Here is a 21,588-nt window from a genome sequence, read left to right on the forward strand (position 1 = left end):
ATAAGCTTCCCTCCCAGACCTTAACTATTGGCCACTGCATCGACTGTATCACATTTACTCAAGAGGGAATCTATTTATCACAAAGACGGTAACTCACAGCACACACACATGTGCCCATAACACTCTCACCTCCTACTGTAGTGCTCTTGTTAGAAAATAACCCCAGGAGAAGTCTAAGTAGAGCGCCGCTTTCTATGCTCAGATTTCTGTGGGTGGAAGCCTAGGCTGTGGCAAGTTGTGGCGTATGAATGGGAGAGTTAGTATCTGTCTGAAAGCGAAGCAGCTGGTGCAGACAGTTTTTCAGAAAAAAAATCTCTGGCCTATTGACACCTTCTACTTCTACCACTACATTTCATTGAGAAGCTTGTCTATTTTCGGTAAACAGAGAGCTTTTTCTACTGGAGAGCCAATCCACCGCCGCTGGAGCTGATCCAATTTCTTTCGAGAGGGGAAAACATCCCAGAACGCTAGCAGACACCAGGAGAATTTATGAGTTACGTCCTTATAGCACTTATTCTTGTCTGAATTGGCTTGTTTTTCTGTGTAAACAGCTGCGCTTTCAATGCACTAGATGAAAAGCCATTTAAAGTAAAAGACGCCAGTCACATATTGGTATTACTCAGACATACTGCGTGCCATACTGTGTTTACTGCGATTCGGTTTGATTCTGTTCTGCTCTGCCCTGCTCTTTTCTTGTCTGGTTATTCTATCATATTCTGTTATGTTACATTCTTTTCTGTTTGTCTGCGCTTGTCCTTTCAGTCTGTGCCTCACCAATCTCGTTGCGTGGCGGCAGGTTCTGGTCCTCCTGGCTGGGATACCTCTCCTTACGGTCCAGTAGCAGAAAGTAGATCATCTTCTCTTGGTTGTCACTGCAGAGAGGGGACAAAAGAACAGACTACTGAGACATCTGGAAGAGAAATAACATGATTTTGAAACACACATGTCCCTACACAAACATACATGGAATCTAGATTGCTGAGGTGTGTGCAAACACACACCCACGCACACACACCCGCACCAGCATATGTCTGAAAGCGACATAAGACATAAAGATGGTGAAAAAAACTCACTATGATTAATGTCCTTTAATCTTTTTTGGGTTCATTGTAAAAGAGCTACTAAATAGCTTCCCTCATTAAAAAAAAGTTTCGTTTCTACAGATCATTAAGTCATCATAAGATATTCTGCATATAAAGATTTTTTTTAGGATTTGCCCCATCTCCATTATACAAGAGTCTGCTACCAAGTTTATGAAAGAATCAAAACATTATGAGTTCCCCCTTTACTTTCTCAGTAAAACAGGAAGCCTAATATCTTTAGCCTCTAGTTCAATCTCCTCTATGCAAAAAGCCCGGGGATTGGCCCTCCATAATAAAGACAGATTGGAAAGCAGCGGGGGGGAAAGAGACAAGGACCTGCAACTTCAGCTAAAATGAACCAGGGGAAGGGAGATAGAGACAGTGGAATTTCCTCCAGTCCAGCGCTATTACTGGATGCTCCCAGGAGGCAACGGGAAGAAATGGGGAGAGGGGAGAGAGAGATGGAGTAATGCTAGTTCAGTAGTAAATGGGGGAGGTGGGGCAAATGTGAAATAGAGGGAAAGGAGAGAGGAGAATGAGTTGAAATGAATAAAAGTGAAAAGAAAAAAACATCTGTATGCTCATATTACGATACAAAACGGGGTCATGAAACACAGATTGCAGGGCGGCAGTCCTCGGCTCTAAATGCATATTCACATGAGCAAACAAACAAACACACAAACAACGCAACGCAACACACAAACACACAGAGCAGAACAAGAACAATGTGACCCAGGAGCGTGTTTGTGGTGCAAACCAGGATCAGTTTGGGGGATATATCCAGTGGCAAGCGGTGTAAGCGCTGTGTGATAACAGTTAAGTGATCTATGGCTTCTGACATCTAAAGTGACAGCTTCAAAGGATTTCATAAGAGCCGGGGAAAAACCAAGGCCGCTGGCGTACACAGACACCCCACACCCCTCCTCCCATCGCTCTGCTATCTCTCCTTTTATTCTAACCGACGCATTGCCCTCCCCTCTTCTCCCTATCTTCAGCTGCTTTTACTTATTTCTTTCCTATGTCACCCCTATTTCAACCTACACCTCCCTTCACCTTCTTCTCTATCCTATATTTCATTATATTTATCTCTCCTCTTCTTTTCATTCACCTTTCCACCTCCCCGTCCATCCAGCTACAACGCATCTTTCCTTTCTCTCTATCCCATCATTTCTTTCTTCCTTTCCCCCCCATCCCTCCCTTTTACCCACTCACTCGTCAGAGAGCAGGTCTTTCAGTAGTTTGTTTTTGTCTCTGAAGCAGCCCAGGGAGTGCATGCTGTCCAGGACGTCGGGGTCGATGTCGTCTGCAGACGGCAGGCTGCGGATGGTCACCTTCCTGGGCACCGGCTGCTCCGGCTCCGGCTCGTTCTTCCCCCCTCTGGAAATGCAGGGAAGTAAGGACACTGTCAGCCATTTTGGCCCCCAGTAACTTTCAGTAAGTTTTGAGCACTTTTAAGTAAAATTCAATACAGAGATATTACAGATTTTACTCTACTGGCAAGGGTGATAGGATTCATAAGTATGTGTACTGGCAGTGGATTAAGAGATTTAGTGAATATACAGTGTGAGTCATTTGAGTGTTTGTTTGTCTCTTGGGCCCCTTGGTAAGAGGTTTGCCTCACTCTGACCCTGATTCACATTATGAAAACTTTCACATAGTCATGCAGTTATTCCAGGTGTAGTCATTTTGCTTGTAAGCTTCATAAGGTGAACAAGGGTCATCGTGAGGCAGAGCGCTCACCCCACAGACCAAAACGCAGACAGACATCTGAGTCACTCTGTTTGGTTTTGTTATTTCTCTCTACCTTCCCTCCTCATTTTCCCACTTCTTTAGTTACTTCAGCATCCCCTCCTTCTGTCCAACCCTCCCACTATTCCCCTAGTTATGTCTTCTCTCTCTCTCTCTCTCTCTCTCTCTCTCTCTCTCTCTCTTTCCCTCGATCTTTTCTGTCTCTAGGGAGCAGAACAGGCAAGGCGATATTCTTTGAGATTTAAAAACGAACGTGACAGCTGTACCTCTCGGCTAGGCAATCTCCTTGCTGCTGACATAACCAGGCTCCTCCATTTGTCAGACAAACAGCCATTCATTCATTCGTTCAGCCAGTCAATCAACCGGCGACTTGGCCGGCCGGCCAGCCAGCCATGCAGAGAGAGCCAGGCGACTTCCTCGTCAAATCCACTCACACTACATCCGTGTTTTCCCCCAACTCGCTTATCTCTTCTTTTCACTCTCCCTGTCTGTTTGCATGAACTCCCACTACACAACAGAAACCATCACTCAGCCCCTTCCAGGCCTCACGTCTGCCTCCCATGACTCATCTTTACTCCTGAGTTGTAACAACCTATAAAAACCCTCTCTCCTTATATTACCTACTTCAAAAAAACAAAACAAATAAAAAAAAAGCTTGCCTTAGTCACTTGACTGCAGCGATGTACTGATAAATAGTGGGTATACTATGACTTTCAGGCAGTGATCATAAAGGCAAATATCAACCATTATAAACAAAAATCTATTATATTTTTCAGAAAAGCATTTATTTATGCTTTTATTCCCCTTGAAAGACCATATCCTCATACAACCTAAATCAAACTTTGATACTACTTAATATTACGTATACTATCAATTTACGGCAAAAGATTTATGCCAGCTTAAAAAGGTGGGTAAACTCTGCTCCGCAAATTAAACGGTGGGTAAAGTGAGGTTAGCTGGGTTCATCCTCCACTACTACATGAAGGTGCGACTTGTTCCCTCTTCTCTGCCCCCTATTCAGCTGTCCATATGCTGCACATCCTCTTTCATGCACTACCAATTTACCCCCACATCCCCCAGAGTGGAGTCATGCCCTGCTCAAATGTACTCTGGTGTGTAGAGCTGAGACTCAAAGTCATTTATCATGCGGTCGCTTCCCTCAGGTCTCATACCCCAAACAGAACGGGGTAAAAAGAGTAAAGGAGTGGAGGAAGGAGAGACAAGAGGCGTACTTACATGTACCATGTGTGCTTCTGGATCTGTTCTAACTGTAAAAGACATGAGAAAAGAACGGACAGGTCAGCACACAAGTAAGTCATTTGTTTTGGAATTTTTGATCATACCTTTGATATTAAGAAAGGAATCAGAGAGAAAAGGATCAGTGAGATAGAGCAAAAGGTTAATGCAAAGATCAATATTGAATCTTCTTTCTTGTGGATAGTAACTTCCGGCGCAATAAGGCTTCAATAAGCCTGGAGCTTAGTGGCTCAGTGGAAACACAATAAGACAATACGGGCAGATTGAAGGGTGCGAGGAGTAAGTAACGAGGCCTTCAAATATTAACACAGCCAGTGGAAAGAGAAAATTATTGAGAGAAAGAGTGAGACCGAGAGAGGTATAGAAAGAGCGAGAGAGAAAGAGAGGTGATACCATTGGGCTATAAACAGAGAATATTATCTCCCTCACACACACTGCTGACCCTGCCAAGCCCTCTGGTGCAAGGGGAATCTCCCATTCTCTTTCTCCTCCCATCTCTCTCTCTCTCTCTACCTCTCTCACACACACACACTCTCTCTCGCTCTCTCTCAATACCACTCTCTCACTTTTGCTTTCTCTTTTTTTCTCTGGCAAGCCTTGCCATTTGTTGCCATCTGCCCTGTGCCCTGTGGCCACTTCGTCACCATCACTGTTGGCATGGGCTTTGGCCAAGAAAAGAACAACAGAGGAAGAGAGAAAGAGGGAGAGAAAGGGCGACAAAGGAAGATGTCTGTTAGAATGACTCTATGGTCCTTGAACTGCCCACAGTGGAGAAAAGGATCAATGTCAGTGTTGAGAGTTTTCCATTTGTCAATTCTACTGTTCTGGAACCACAGGAGATACAGTTAACGCAAATAGCAGCTCCCATTATCGTTAACTGTGCAAACACAAAGTAATTGTGTGTGTGTGTGCAAGTGTGCCTGCATGTATGACTGTGTTCCTGTGTGTGTCTCCACAAATGCGTAAGTGTATATATCAATCTCTCCACATGTTTCAACATCCATCTCTATCCCAAAGGGTCTGCCTCTGCGTTTCAACATTGATGAATGCCTTCATGTGATATCGCTGCGTTCACACGCACGGACCGACTGCGGTTACTGCCTATAGGTGACTGCTGTCTGCTTCCATAGGGGTCATGGTATTGACAGAGGCACCCTGCCTGTCAGATAGAAACCAGTCGGAGACCTGCTCTCTCCCAGTCTTATTGAAGGCCTGCAGGCACTAGACCAATATCACACACACCGGCCTGAATGTGATGTGGTTTGAAATGCAGTCTCACATCAATCAGTCAGTAAATCTGACAGTACCGATGCCAGCTGCTCTCACTCAACAGAGGAGTGCTGCTATAATATTGGCTTGGATAGGTGTGGGTGCGTGTGCCTGTGTGCATCCCAGTATGTGTGCGTTCATGCGGGTCTCTGTGTGTGTGTATGTGTGTCTCTAAATCATATGGCTGTCCATCAGAGCAGGGAGACACCTCAGGTTGGGCAGAGCAGTGGGGACCTGCTGCGAGGACGACTGTTGGGTGAACAGCCACAGGGATATCTGGCAAAGAGCCCCGGTCCATGTGAAAAATGGTTGTTGAGTTGTTGAAGACAATATAGATGTAGAGGAATGACGTTCATCTGAATACAAAGTTTGGTAAATGGAAGCCTTTTAAAGGGTCACACAGGGTCGAAATGAGGGAGAGAAAGAGGCGGGTTCAAAGCATTTTTCAAAACTAAATGTCTGAAGGAGGTAAATTTGACTTGACAAAAAAATCACAGACAGACAAGCATGCACGCGCGCACGCACGCACGCACGCACACACACACACACTTCCTTTATTTTCATTCCAGCAGCCCTGGTAATTTATCTGTGCTATACCCGTGAGCGTATTATCTCTCTATGACGAACTGCTCTTTAATATAATAAGCCAGCCAATCCTCTTCATTAGCCAGGGATCATGAGGAGGCAGATCTTTCCGGGTCTCTCTGTGTTCATTTGAATAGTGAAGATGAGATGACTGTGTTGAGGTGGCTCGCCCAGTAGCCTCCGGGGCCCTGACTACAGACAGGAAATGAAGAGAAGGGCTTTTATTGGGCTAAGCCCCTTAAGCCTGGGTACGTGCCCTCCCACCACCCTCACACGGAGACTCTAAGGGGGCCTGGCTTTGTGTATGTGTGTGTAAGTTTGTGTGTGTGTGTAGTGAAATCTAATTAAGTGAAGGTGACAATAGTTGTTAGTGTGCACAGACTCACCCAAACACAGACAATAATTAGGGCGTCTAATTGTCTATCATCGGCCATGAAGATCTTGGCTCAACAAACTACACTCTGGCCTCGAGCATTATTAGCAAAAATTAATCCCTGACAATAGTCTGACATGACCCCCAGTGATGTCATCATGACCCCTGGCTGTTCTCATCTCGCCTCTGAGTGGACGGCTATCGCTAAACTCTGGGAACACTCAACCTAACAGGGCTATTTGACATTCCGCGAGGTTACAAAACACCCCCTTAGCTCTCTTAGGAGTCCTCACAATCTGAGAGAGAGAGAGAGAGAGAGAGAGAGAGAGAGAGAGAGAGAGAGAGAGAGCAGGTAGCATATTCTCTCCCAGCAGCTTCGTCTGTGTGTAACCCTATGCCTAGGACAGCGCTGGAGGCTGGTGGACATGTCTAGGGGATTTCAGGGTGACCCGTCCTCGTCAGGCAGAGAGAACAGAGAAACAAATCACACAGGCTACATACAGCATACTAAAGACGCGCTGCCTTTCTTTCCGGTTCACGTTTCAATGCTCCTGCTTATCTGACTGGCTGTACCTCAGCGTTGGCCTCAGCTTCTCAATGCTCCTCCAAATGAGCATCTCTTTCTTTCTAGCTCTCTGTTCTCCTTTTCTTGTGTCTCTCACATTCTTTTATTAGTTAAATTCTAGTCTATCCCCTCCTCCTCTCCTGTATCGGAGGTGTTTCGGTGTACTACTCCATGCTGGCACTGTGATAGATAGCTAAAGCAAATGGGAAAATGGTACGTTAGCATCCTCTCAAGGGCAGTGTTACCAGATTTGCATACATGCAAAAATGCATGAACACACAGTTGTGTTTACTGGCCGGACACACAAAGATATCTGGACACGGTGCGTGCGTGTGTGTGTGTGTGTGTGTGTGAGTGTGAGTGTTTGTATCTCTGTGCGTCGTCTGAATGTGAAATACAGGACAAGAACAAAGGGCAGCACCATCTTTCTGTGAAGTAGTCTTTCAGATCACTGACCACTTTCATTATTTACATTCCCCTTTGTCCATCTCTCTCATATCTCCCTGACTCTCTGCCTTCCATATCTCTCTGTTCTCGCTCTCTCCTCCAGCCACCTTGCCAAGGTGATCAGTTGCTGTGTAGAGAGGGACTGGCGTCGTGATGTGTACACTAAACAGCGTAGAGGGAGAGTACACAAACAGCGGTCCTCTCCTGAATTCACACCCTGTACTTGAGCGAGAACTCAAACAGAATTGGGGATGAGGCAAACACATTTGAAACACTGGGGAGGAAAGAAGAAACAAACAAAAAGAAAATGCTTGGCTTGGCAGCGCAGAGTTGATATTAGCCACTTTAGTTTGAGTGTGTATCTCTGGCATCATGCTCTCTCCTTGGGGCATTACAAGTTTTCCCAGCTTGTTGCCTATCTGCAAAATAATGAATTTCCTTTACCCAGACCTGATGTAGCAGGTTTTTTTCCTCCCATGTATGCTGTCTCAAACAAATAACATCTAATGTTTTGCTGCTACTACGACATCATTAGTAAACAGTACTAGTGCTAGACCATGAATATGAAATTCTCCTTGCAGATATAATACAGGTCTTATTGAGTTACAGAGAACGTATGAGTGTGCATAATGAGGTGCAAAGGGTACATCTTCATGCGCTATAGACTGTGCAGAGTTCAAGTACTGCAGAGGCTGATGATGCTTAGATTAATATTGGTGCGCTAACATGTGTGCAGGCAGCAGGTTATTATGTAGGCCGTTATAAAAGAGATAGTTGCGGTCCTCAGTTCTGATTGGCTGAGTCACATTCAAAGCCATTGTAAAATACCCAATAAACACATACATGGGACTGTATTAAAGTTAATTTAAATATTAAATGAACCGGAAATCATCACTCACATCAGCGCTTATGTGTTGCTTAGCAACCACTGTTTAAGAACTATTTTACTCGGTGTAAAAATAACATTTAACTATATATTATCGTTATTGAATTCTTACTGAGTAAAACTAAAAGATATATTGAATTTTTGCATTCTTTCTTCTTAAATATAATGGTGTGTTACTGATGTCTGATAAAAACAAACTCTGCTTCACATTGTGCCTAATAAAATCACTGTCAAGCATGGCATCGAGCTGCTTATTGGTCAAGTGAACTGACCGTTAGTCGTTTGGCGGCGTCCACTTCGATCATGCCACGGAGGAGATTCTGGCAGTCTGGGGGGATGAAGTGGGGCATGTGAAACACTCCCAACTTCACCTTCTCCAGAAGATTCCTCAGGTTGTCATCATCAAACGGCAGGGCGCCCTGGGGAGAGGGGAGGCAGAGAGGGAGGAATTGCGAGGGGCGAATGAGAGAGATGTAGACGGAGAAAAGAGAGAAAAAAGGGAGAGAGGAAAAGGTTTGCATCAGACGCACATTAGAACAGAAAATAAGAGATTTCACCCGATGGAGGGAAGATGAGAAAAAAAGAACACGAATGAATAACAAGGTCGACAAGAACAAACACAACCGCAATGTTTTGAGTCTTAATCCTGCACGACACGAAGAGCAGCACTCGCTTTCTCAACTTTTACAACTCTCCAATTAGAGCGCTCTGCCCTCAGCTGCGATGCTAAATAAATAATAAACAGCGGTAAGCAGAGAAAGGGCTTTTCTAATAATTACCCGGCTTTCTCATCTACCTCCTTCGTTTAGCATTCTCTCATCAGAGTCATTCATCAGAGCGAGCTGACACCTCACAGATGTGGCTGTTTGATAAATGACAGCCTCCACCAGAAGACAAGATGGAGGGTGAGAGAAAGAGAGAGAGAGGGGGGGGGGCGGTGAGAGAGATGGAAAGAAAGGCAGAGAAAAGCAGAGAGGTAGAGGGGGGAAAAATAAAGAGGGCAGGCTTGTGTAACAGATGATCTGAGTGTAGCCTAACTGCTGGGGAGTACGTGTGTCTCCCACAATCAGACAAATGGTTCTCTCCCAGCTAGACAGCAGGACAGAGGGGCTGGAAGGACTACTGGAACACAACAGGGGAGAGAGACACGGTATTCATTTGCAGTCAAACACTGAGACTGCGAAGAACTTTGATTTGGAGCGAGAAAAGTACGGTCACAATAGAGACGGTGGTAAGCAAAATCAAGTTTACGCAACGCGGAGTACGGAGCAGAGGTGGGAGTAAGTCACACATGTGCAAGTCACAAGCAAGTCTCAAGTCTTAACCTTCAAGTCTCAAGCAAGTCCCAAGTTACTGTGGTGAGAATCAAGCAAGTCAAGTCGAGTCCCTGCTACAAGTCAAGCAAGACAAGTCAAGTCATACGAAATTCTGATGATCTACCCCAGTTTCCACATTTAAATCAGTTAAAAGACAGTGGTCATGAAAAGTTGAGTTTTATTTTCAACATTAACGAAAACTGTTGTAGCCTACTTACATCTTATAAATCTTACTGATATTTGACATTTTGTGGCAATCAATAACAAGCCTCCTAAATGAACAACAATGGAGAGTGGGGCTCTGAAATTATAATATAGCCCTATAGCTCTAAAGGGCTCTAAAGTGAAAACAGAAGTATGAAACAAAAAATTTACATCACAATGTTAAGCCTCCTGCCCTGGCTCCCCTTCAGCCAGGTAATAGTAACTTCTCAATATCAATATCTAGAAAAATGCAAATAGTGACCAAGTCAAAGTCAAGTTGAGTCTTTTATCAATGTTAGTCAAGCAAGTCGCAAGTCCTCAAATTTGCGACTCGAGTCTGACTCGAGTCAAGTCATGTGACTCGAGTCCCCCACCTCTGGTACGGAGGGGACTGTCCTCAACACAGGCACACACACAGACTGAAAAAGAGAGAGAAAGAGACAGAGTGAGAGAGAAAGAGGCAAAAACAAAGACAAATACACAGGGCCTGTGGCCAAAAGCCGCCATGTCAGCGTTGGTATTTATTTTGGGCTCTCTTCTTTCAGTCTGGCTGTATGAATTATTCATGGAGCAGGAGTGTGTAGGAACTACAGTACAGCTGTTGATGAAACAAGGCTTCAGGGCTGCACGGCTGGGGAACCACAGACATAATGTAGCTGGAGAATAAACCTGATTATGAATACAGCGGTGTGTGTGTGTGTTTGTGGATACGGGATAATGAATAAAAATATGCTTCCATTCTCTGATCTTCTATTGTGCAAGCATATAAGCTTGAGGCCGTCTCTGCAACATTTTGTGGTAAGACGTTCTAAGTGTTAGCATTCTGAATTTTTTGAGTTTATGTTTGGAGCGCCGTGTCAGCTTCAAGCTCCTGCCATCTTATCATCCCACTAAGCTCGGGTCAACCTGGAGTCATCAGTTGGTGTGCAAACTCACTGTCATGTCACAGCACCCTCTTGCTTTCCATTTTTTTTCCATCTAACCCAGTACCTGCCCTCTCTCCACACCACCATAGCCCCTAGACACACTGTAGACTGAAGGGAAGGTGACTGTTGCACTGTTCTATTATACTGTATGGTAAAATCGTATTGCGCAGTATTTCTATGGAGCGTTTTAAACTGTACGTCAGTCCAATCACCATCAGTTAGTTAGCGACGAGCTGACACTCACCACCAATAGAGCAAAGAGAATGACCCCACAGCTCCAGACGTCTGCTTTCCTCCCATCATACTTCTCTCCCTAAGGAGCAGAGAGAGAGAGAGAGAGAGAGAGAGATGAACATTAGGGCAGGTTAAAAGAGGATGGAGAGGTTAGGTTAGGTAACGGATGGTTGGGTGATTGCAGGCAGATAGTGGAAATAATGATATGAATATTATGAATCAGTGAAAAGTCTTGACACTCACCCGTATGACCTCTGGACAGGCATAGTGCGGAGAACTGGTGGTGGGATAGAGAGAGGAAACGAGAGGGGAAGAAAGTGAGAAAGAAAGTGTAGGAGAGTAGGAAAGAAAGAGAATGCGGCAGAGAGAGAGAGAGGGACAGAGAGAGAGAGCACAGGTGAGTATCTCTGCCTTCTAAAGCTCTATAAGCCATGGTTATACAATCATAACAGAGCAAACAGTAATACTTCCATCAAGCATTTAACAGGCAGACACTATTGTATAAAAATGAATTGAGAGAGTGAAAAGAACAATTTAAGCAGACAGTAACTGTCTACAGTGAACATAGATCAAGATGTGCTCAGGGAGTTTAGACATCCTGAGGGTATTTGGGCGTCCTCCTGCTTGCTCACTCAAGGGCATCCTCTCACAGCAGACAGTGAACAGACCCACTAATCTTTACAGCACCTGGATGGCCTGACAGTAAACCCAATGGCTAGATTGACACATCAATATCGTATGAAGATTTATGGAGCTACCTCGCATCGCAACAGCTGCTCCATATAAGCCAATACCTATGGATGAGCAGAGCACTTCTGTAACGGCTTGTTCTTCTCGACAAACACAATGGCACCTTTCCAATACTTTGACATTGCCGGCTGGCCAAATTCCCTGTCTTATGACAATCTAAAATCAGACAAATTATACCACCTTATAATTTTGGGATCCTTCTTTATTTCTATGCTCTCAGGCAGGGCTCTAGTTGCATTGGACAAGTATAAGTGGATGCTGTCTGCACACAGAAAGCAAAGCAGTCACCCATCTCCCCCAAAACCTCTTTGCCTGGTGACATGTCTTCCACCTCCTGCTTCCACTCAGTCTAATCTAATGGCAGGATATTTGGTTCTAATGAGAGACTATCTGAGCTCTGTAAACATGGCGCCCATTAGCTGGGCTGTTGTCTTGTGTACACATGAATACCAGCTCTGACGGCTCGGCTTCCTCAGGCTGTCAAAACGCTGGGCGATAACAAACACTGCCACCACGTCAACGGGGAAGTTCAAACGAGCGCCTATGCAAATACGGCCTTCCTGATTGCAGGTGTCATAGTGCATTATGCAGATGAGCGAAGAAAAAAACACAAGCTGGAGATTTGCACCAGTTATGCCGCATGAATGCCACAACACGCGAACCGCGGTTGAAGCCGGTGCGAATATGAACTCATTATTTGCGGAGGCTTCAGGTGGGAAACGTACGGTGTAGGTAAATAAAGACTATAAATAAAGCAATTCAGCTTTCTGTTTGAAAAGAATCCTAATTTGTCAATATTAGAACACTCCATTACATCAGTCAGCCATATTATCTGTATGTTTATACCTCTGTTTATACCCTCTGACTGATATATCTCTACAGCTTGTTTCTTCTATTGGAATAGTGATCTTACATGGAGTTTTCATCCTGCAACTCTGATAAAAAAGTTTACTCTGTCACCCTGGGACCCAGGCTCTTTAAAACAAATTATAGTCAACAATATAATTTTGCACATCCCACACATATGCTCTTTGCCCTGGACTATGAATTTGTAAATCTGTAAACTGCAGATATGGGTATCTGTAAATCAGTCAATCACAGTGAAAGCAGTTTTCAGGACCTAACATTCATTAGCATCGTAGAGACGCTCCATCTTTCATATTTTTAAATTTAATTTTCTTTCATATCCTTTATTACATTTTCATTATCCTTTAGCACCTTTTTACTCTTTGTTCTCCAACTTACAGCTCTATTCTTTGCTACTACAATGACCCAGTTTCATCGGAGGTATCGATAAAGTTCATCTTATACTATCTTAGCCTACCAGAATGAAATCCTGGCCATAAGTGAAAGCCCATGCTTCATGAAATTGATATCATGATAAAAGTGACTTGCTGGATTCTCACAACAGGAGTACTGAGTGTAGTAACATGGATACTAAAGATAAATGGAAAAGCATTAAAAGCCGCTTCCGTCCGAGTAAAAAACTGCTGTCTTTTGAAGAACACCCGTGCGTGGGTTGTGATAACATCAGTCTTTCCTTGCTATTTGCTAAAGCTCATTTACTCCCTCAACCCTACACTACTCATCACACAATGAGTGCAAAATTCACATAAATGAAATCGATAGTCGGGACCCACAGGAAATAGTGGCATTTTATTACATCTCGAGGGCAACAAACAGCACTACGGTGGAAAAAGATGCTGCTATGAGTGGTTTGTGTGATCGCATAAGATAGAAAAGGCATTTAGTCAAGGACCTAGGGTCACAGTCAAGCTGCAGACAGTGCTGAAGTGATGGAACAGAAATGATAGAGATGTATGAAAAGCTGCCTTTGTCTACACTGAAGAGCTTTTATATAAATGTCAGAGAGAGAACAGCTGACAGAGAGATCCATGGACCACAAGCTGGAAAGCTTCTGGTCTGTCATATAGTTTTTGAATGAGTTGGAATCCCTAGGTTACCATATCTCTTGTAAATCACACAGTATGTTTGGAGAGTATCACGAGTTAAAGGGATGTAAATCAAATCACTTAACTGGTATTGTGTATGCAGACCTCTTTCCTACAGCCTACATAATGTTTGACATCTGTATGTGCATTATGGGCACATAATACGGAGAGAAAACTGAGACATGCACCGCATCTACAGAATATGAGAGTTCATCTTTGCCAACTTAATTTAGACAATTCTGAAGTTCCTCACTGCATACAAGATCATTTCCTTTAGTCAATCAGTGCAACAGAATTGAACAAACAGCAAACAGTGTGGGGCACGCAGCTTGGCTTATATAGACACAGACACAGAGAGAAAGGTTGTTTGTGTGTGTGTGATTTTGTGCATGCATATTTGTGCGTGCTCGTCGGTGCCCCTGCTCATCTATATTGTCTGTATGTCTGAAATGTCTGAATGTATTTATGTACTGTACGTGCTCTCAGGCTCCCAGACCGCCCCAACTCCACCTGGGGGGGGGTGGGGAGTCTCATCTTCACTCAGCTCCATTACCCGTGGCAAATGGAATACATTTGTGTCAGATTGCTGCCTGGCGAGAGGGGGCCAGATAAATGTGTTTAATTAAAAACTGTCATATCTACACTTAGAGATGGGACAGTCAGAAGAGCATGAATAATCAATAACCACACGTACTGTATATGGCACACTCACTTGTATCAGGCGCGCAGGTATGCAGACACACACACACACACACACACACACACACATAAATGCTGCTTACACATACACGAGATACACACAGACAGACGGACACATACAAACACACACACAAACAGTATAGTGTATATTATGAGGGAGAGTGGAACAAAAACAGAGCTACTGTGCTAAACAGTGTGCTTAGGAGGGTGTGTGTGTGTGTGTGTGTGTGTGTGTGTGTGTGTGCATATGTCTGTGTCTCTGTAAGAAAGCTCTGTGTTCCCACCTGCGGCAAGTACTTTTAGCCCTTTGTAAATGTACGCAGGGGACTAAGCAGATGCGGTGCACCTGGATCAGATGGCAGAATTGCTGAGGGAGGAAGTGGAATGCAATCCAATATGGATAGAGTTAGGTCTACAGGATACTGAGGAAACCGGCTGAGTAAGAACTGTTTCGTTCTCAGGGCAACACAAGTGGCGTTTCTAGGAACAGGAGCCGCTACAGTGCGGTCATCGCAGCTGCAGAATGACTCAGTTGTGTACATTTTTACTTGCAGATAGCTACGTACACTGGATGAGTCATAAGAGCTCGGGCGCTGGACTACTGTTGGATACAGTGATTCAATAGCTGCAAGTGCATGCCTGTGTGTGTGTGTGTGTGTGTGTGTGTGTGTGCGTGTGTATTGTAGGGATGGAGGGAGGGAGACGGAGAAAGAGAGAAAGAGAGAGACAGACAGACAGAGAGAGAGACTACCAAAAAAGCTGGGGACAAAGGGTCCTCGAGGTCGGGGATGAACTAAGCCTTGCCTTGTGTGTTTGCTGAATTGCATGCGTGTGAGCGCGTGTGTTTCGGCTGCGGCTGATTTGGAGGTATAATCTGGACAGAATCAGGTCTGAGCTGGGGACAGATGTCAGAGGGCTTCTCTATCTCCCAGTCCTGCACACAGCGTCATGTGTCACCGCAGAGCAAAGATTCTCCCCAAGACATCCAGGTCAACGGGAATCTGCCGGGTGAAACTGCCCCAGACCCCTCTGTTTACTTCTCAGGCTGAAAATTCTCTAGAAGGCACTTTTCTGCACAGCTTTGTAATCTGTCACTGAGTAAACCATTATAAATAACTTTGTTGCTTCTTTTATTGACACTGTACACTAACCCCACATTTCAGGGTTAAATAAACCACTTGATATGAGGGCTTCAGTCCTCTTTCGTGTGCTGTCCTCAGTCCCGAACACACTTTGAAAGTGACTTTTCCTGCGAGCGACTTCATTGCAGTCGTTGCGGGATTGATGGGCCTGGCGTGGTCGTGACTGCGGGATCATAAAACCCGGCGTCAGATATGAGGAGATGGAGAGCAGTAATGTGTGGCCGTGGCCCTGGCCCTGCTCACAGCCAGATAGCACACACTCTGAGAAACACCTCCAGAGATCAACACCACTTGATAACTGAGACTTTGAGAGCAAAGCACCTAGCAGAGGGCTAGATAGCTCCACTCATCATTCCCTGCTGCTTCTCCCCTCGCTTCTCCTCTCTTTCTATTCCTCCCTCTGTGGCACACTGGCAACTCCATGTCCCCTCCTTCTATGTCATTTTTTTTTATCCAATGAAAATACCGTTGAGACGTGCTTAGAGTAATTACAATTTCAACTCTAGATGAATTAGACACTGCATTAGGAGCATGAATTATAATATGTTTGCATTACTCACCCACAGCTGGTTTCTAGTAAACTGTCTCCAACCTGAAGGGAGGCCATGCCAAAGTCTGCTATCCTGATGTTGTTCTTTTCATCTAGCAACAGGTTCTCTGGCTTCAGATCCCTGTGGCTGAAAAATGGAGAGACAGAAACATAAAACAGTTAATGAAACATGAAAGGGATATTCATCATTCTTTACATGCACTAGTGAAACTGTGGAGAAGAGCGAGGCAGACTGCAAGGTCTATCAAACACCTGTTGATCAAGCATGCATACACGCACACTCACACACACACACAAATGCAAGCATACATGTGTGCATCCACATCCGCAGAGACAGTCTGTGCACGTTCAATGCCACAACTGTTCGCCACACAGTGCCTCAACCTGTAGTTCTCCATTACCGAGCGCCCTACTCTCCCCTACCTTTCCCTTTGATCTGTCCGCGCTGTGACTCGGGTCTCCCACCTCAGCGCTGGGCCGGTACGAGCTGTGACAGCCCCCTGCTGTGTCCTTTTCTCCTTCTGTTCCCCTCCCCCCTTCCCCTCTCTCTCATCTCCCAGACAGCCACCAGCAAACCGGCTGAGCAGAGGGCGTCAAGGGGAGCCAGCCACGGGGGTGATGTTCATTAGCTGCCATTCATTACCACTAAACACAGCGAGGGGGATAATAACCAGCGGACACCGTCTCTCTCCTCAAAAGGGACCATCGAGAGGAAATATCTCCCCCGCATTAAGTATGCTGTTGCTGTGTCGGAGGTTAAAATCTCAATTTTGATGAGTGACTGTTCAAAAGCCGGCAGACGCTGGTGCTTTACTGTGCGTTTAACATCTCTTCCCGGGTCGAGGGGTGTCTTACATCACACCGCGCTGTTCTTGTGATGTCTACCAAGGCCGAGGGGTGTATGGCAGACATCACACACATGCACACACACACACATACATGCACACACACACACACACACACACACACACACACACACACACACACTATCTATCTATCTATCTATCTATCTATCTATCTATGAATCTATCTATCTACCTATCTCTAACAGAATGATTTTTGTGATCAGAGGCAGAGTTATGGAGCCAGGGAACAGGACTGTCAGGATGTCATGGACTAGACTTTCATCTTTTTTTTTAGAGTAATGATGGAGATGGGAGGGGAACAATAGCTTGATGCGTTTGCCTTTGAAGAGTGGCTCATCACAATGGACGTTTAACCTTAGATGACATCAGCTGCTGTACAACTCGTTTCCTGTCCTGAGGGATTAGCTGTCAGCTGGTTTGTTATCACACTGGCACTCTCTGTGATCCCTGCTATAATTGAAATAACACACAGATAGCATCTAAAACAGGTCTCCCTAGGCTAAAACTTTTATCCATTCACGCAACCATCATTTGGCAGTAATGTCAGTAGCCTGAGAGTTAGTCTTTCTACTAATACTGTCAAAGTGCACTTGAGCATGGCAATTTAATATTTATTGGAGCTGCTCAGGGGCCACCAGTGTAAGGCTGTGGTTGTACTGGGCATCTGCCAGGTAGGTGTGTATATGAATGAGCCTCTTTCCCCAAGGAACTACTCCCGAGGCCAATGCTGTATAGGAAAGTGTTCTTCGTCAACATGCCTGATTAAATGGTGATTAAAAACAGGATGTATCTCCTGGCAGCTAAATGTTTTAGACATCTGAACGTTACAAATCGCTTGTGACTGGAGTTTAAACGTGCGTCAAAAGGTCAACTCCAAACTTTGTAGACACAGAGACCAGGAGACAGGGCCTGCAGGACATGAAATAATTTGGTATGACATCAGCGACAAAAGCAATGGTCCAGATAGCATTGGCTGCGACTGGTGTTAAAGACAGTGTTCAAACGTTGTTTAACATCGACACCATGGGGTGGGGGGGTGTGGGGGCGGGGGGTATCCTTGTGATCAAACATCATCTCTAATCAGAAAACCACAGCCTTAACAGCGTCATAAATATCTGAATACTCTAAAACCATCAACCTCAGATGCAAAAAAACACACTAAATCATGGTCTAAAAGTGTAAACCGATGCCATAAACAGGACATAAACAGGACATAAACGTAAGCGTTAAACATAAGCGTTAGCACAGTGCTATCACACGTAAAACACACAAAGAGCCAAACCTCAGGAGACTCACACATAAAGGAAAGAGGGGAACGGCATATTTATCCACCAACAGCATCAAGGGGACAAATTGCATCTGGGTGCTTTATTGGTTGTCAGGACCCTGGTATCCATAATAGGACATTAAACTGCCTCTCTGACACATTAGGCTGCACTTTGCTACTGTAATCTCACTCACACAGTGGGCCTTGCAGTGGGGATATCTCTGTCTTACACTCATATGTCATGCAGGGGTGGATGCAGTTAAACAACTTCAACAGTTGCAGTGAGCTTGAGTGTAGCTAGTTTTTGTGAGAATAGTACGAAGATGAATAGAAAAATACTAAGAATAGAATAATAGAAGAATCTACATTGAATAAGTGATGGAGGGTCGACCCCAAAAGTGTCGATTCCTTGACTCCAACAAACCTTAGAGATGGCGTTGTCTCTCGGCCAATGACACTAGGAGTTGAAACTGAACAGAGTTGACTCTTAGTATCTTTCAATTAAGCTTTTTCAACCAATTATTTTTTTGTCTGTGTGCATAAAATAGCTAATTGGTCAAGAGGCAATTAGAAAGAGAGCAGATGTAGGCACACATGCAGCCAAGGATACTGAGCTGAGTATGGACTAATGGTATGGAGGAAATGGCGCATGAAAAGACCAATTCATGCATTTAAGGTAAATTTGTGCTAAATTATTGCTCTTGTAACGCTATTCAGATTTCCTAATTTGCATGTATCAGCTTTAGGCTATTCCCTCACAAAAGAGTTACCATGGCTTTCCCTGTTGGGTGCCACATACACAGCAGTCTCAAATGTGACATCCTATGGTTTAATCTGTAGGAGTCGATTCCAGCGACTCCCACAGTCAGAATCAGACTCAAAATCGACTCCAGAAATGTGGGAGTTGTGTACCGCTAAGGTGAATGCAGGTCAGTTGGGTGGATGCCTTTTTCCAAAACACCCTAAAAATGCCAGTAATGCATACATTTTTAGCGCATGGTTTAGTTCCAGTGGGAAACTAAACCATGCCAATGTTAGTGGCATGCTGACAAGAACAGAATAGAAAAATACTAAGGCAAGGTCACTATTTAAAGGAGACTATAAGCAGCTATCCTCTGTGTGTTAGCATACACTTTACTATTTTACTATTGTTCCAGAGGGTTTTGTCCCTTTGCAGCTCATTCACATAAACAACTAAAATATACAGTTCTCTTAACCTACTTCTGCAGTGCAGGCAGAAATGGATTGAGCTATTATCTTAAAGGTGAAGCTCGTGTATTCACAGCTCAGAGGACACATAAGCAACCTTACAGTACAGTGAGTACTTACAGTACTATTCAGTGTAATTTACATGACACACATGTGTGTCTACATGCTGTCTGAGCAAGGTTTACACCCCAGTGGGGCTGTTAGACATGATTCCTGCAATCTAACACCAAGCTCTTAATTGCCTGTGATCATTAGCACCTTCCGTGCTGATATGTTCTGTTTTACACAAGGTTGTAATGGGTCTTTCCTCTTGGGGCTCACACTCCCATAATATCCCAGACATGTTTATGGTGATGAGCACTTTATAACCAAATTCTCCAGCTCAAATAAATTACACTTTTCCCAAGGTGACAACTTTGACATACACAATGTATAATATTGCCTCCCTCAGTAAGACTATGTGTTATTGCACTATGATATGCAGCACCAATTAGCTAAATCGGAGTCAGCTCTGAACACTTGAAACTTCCACTAATGCATGAAATGTGTCTTTCTGACATACTAACATGCCTGGAAAATAGCACACCTGTTTCTGCATTTTCATTTCAAGTGCCAAAGCTAGCCTGGTGCCATCATTGTTATCTGGAGTGGGGTTTTCAACATCATTGCGAGTTGAAATGCACCCATTTAGCCTCCAGCACACCTCTGTGTCATCCTCCTCTTTCTATCTTCCCTTTTTTCTCTCAAACTTTTTTAGGCTTCCGTTGACCCAATTAGAGAGGGACCAAGCATATTCACTAAAAATGCTTTAGGCTAATATTCCATTGCATTAGCAAAAGAGGACAACGTTCTGACTGCTCACTTGGATGTGTAGGCACTTACGTTCATTAGCCAATGGGGTTAATTGTGTATTAAGAGAAATGAGGGATGAGAAAGATAAAGTTTTCTTTTTTGCTGCCTAATGGGATTGGTGTGTTTCTGCTTTTTTGCTTAAAGCAAGGCATCGGTGTATGTGTTTAGCATTTTGCTACTCTATTATTCTGTTGAGTTTGTCCTTTTTTTCTTCTTCAAAGTAAGTTCAAAATCCAGTGTACAATATTTTAAGACACATCATTTGTTCGAGGTACAGGTGAGGAGTGGGGGTTATGTAACTACTCAAATATGGCCACAGTGAAGCATACATTAAAGGTTGCTAGATTCCCTTTTTAGCAGGAGCAACTCCCTAATTGACATCAATTAGCTATGACAAGGAAAGGATTGATTGCCTGCACCGGCCTATACGTATTACACTGTCCTAACTGTCAGCTACACTGACAGCTACAGCATAGCACCATCATGGAGGAATCACAAGATTGTTTTTGAAGATTTCCTAAACCAATTAAGGGCCAAAGTTGAAGCCAATTTCTCACAGCCAACATAGTTGCTCTCGTTTGATCTCACATCCTTTCATGATCTTGAAACGTTCACTGGGACAGCAACTTTTTGCTTATTTACATTGGTGATCTGCTCATGTCAGAAATCTCCTATCATGTAGCTTGTATTTATCCTATATTAGTATTGGAGGAAGGGCTACCGCACAGCTATTCTTTTCACACAAGCTTTGCCTCTCGAATGGCTGATTGCAAGAGCATTCCTTGTGCCATCTGGGATGTTCCCGTCTATTCCTCTGGGGTTTTGAGCAACATCAGGTAAGTAATGTGTTGTTGCATGTAGTGCAGCGACTAAAAGGTGGGAGTACTATGATAGCTACATCTGGCGCCAATCTCCATGTGTGCATCCCAGCGTCTCCTCTCAATCCAGAGGAGTTTGACTGGAGAGGAAAGCAAGACCTGCAGACCTTCCACAATAAGGCAGGATAAACAGACAAGCTGTCAGAGGAGCAACACAATGAAGGAGCGGCATAGATATTAAGAGCCCATGGCAACAATCAGACATCTAATATAGAGAACCATGATTGTGCATAATTCCTCTTAAAGTAGTCACCTATGCCTCATGTAAAATGAAAAAGGTTAGTATTCTTTATCATTATTTCTTTCAACTTTATTCTCCACATAATGGTGAAATCTCCCAGTTAGCATATTGTCTTAACAACAGCCTATGAATTGTTTCTCTTCTTTACTACCGTCCTCATTTTACCTCTCATTTGCCCATTTTTCACTTCCCACATTCATTACATTACATTACATCATTTAGCAGACACTTTTGTCCAAAGCGACTAACAATAAGTGCATTTTGTCAGCAGTAATGAAACCAACTGTAT

The 21,588-nt window shown here is 44.1% G+C and overlaps 1 protein-coding gene across 1 annotated transcript in view; it reads right to left on the reverse strand.

The window, feature by feature from the left end:
- The window catches only part of brsk2a (BR serine/threonine kinase 2a), a 69,688-nt gene that overhangs the window by 16,924 nt on the left and 31,176 nt on the right, over positions 1–21,588 (reverse strand). The window contains exons 6-12 of the mRNA XM_071545164.1: positions 15,997–16,113; positions 11,137–11,170; positions 10,904–10,972; positions 8,486–8,632; positions 4,068–4,099; positions 2,295–2,459; positions 775–872 (exon numbers count right to left, since the gene is read on the reverse strand). Of these exons, the coding sequence (XP_071401265.1) occupies positions 775–872; positions 2,295–2,459; positions 4,068–4,099; positions 8,486–8,632; positions 10,904–10,972; positions 11,137–11,170; positions 15,997–16,113 (662 nt within the window). The remainder of the gene's footprint in view (positions 1–774; positions 873–2,294; positions 2,460–4,067; positions 4,100–8,485; positions 8,633–10,903; positions 10,973–11,136; positions 11,171–15,996; positions 16,114–21,588) is intronic.

This window comes from Centroberyx affinis, unplaced genomic scaffold (assembly GCF_046629955.1).
Source record: "Centroberyx affinis isolate AG114_WGS23_722 - 3 ecotype Tasmania unplaced genomic scaffold, CSIRO-AGI_Caff_v1 ptg004786l_1, whole genome shotgun sequence".
Lineage (NCBI taxonomy): Eukaryota > Metazoa > Chordata > Actinopteri > Beryciformes > Berycidae > Centroberyx > Centroberyx affinis.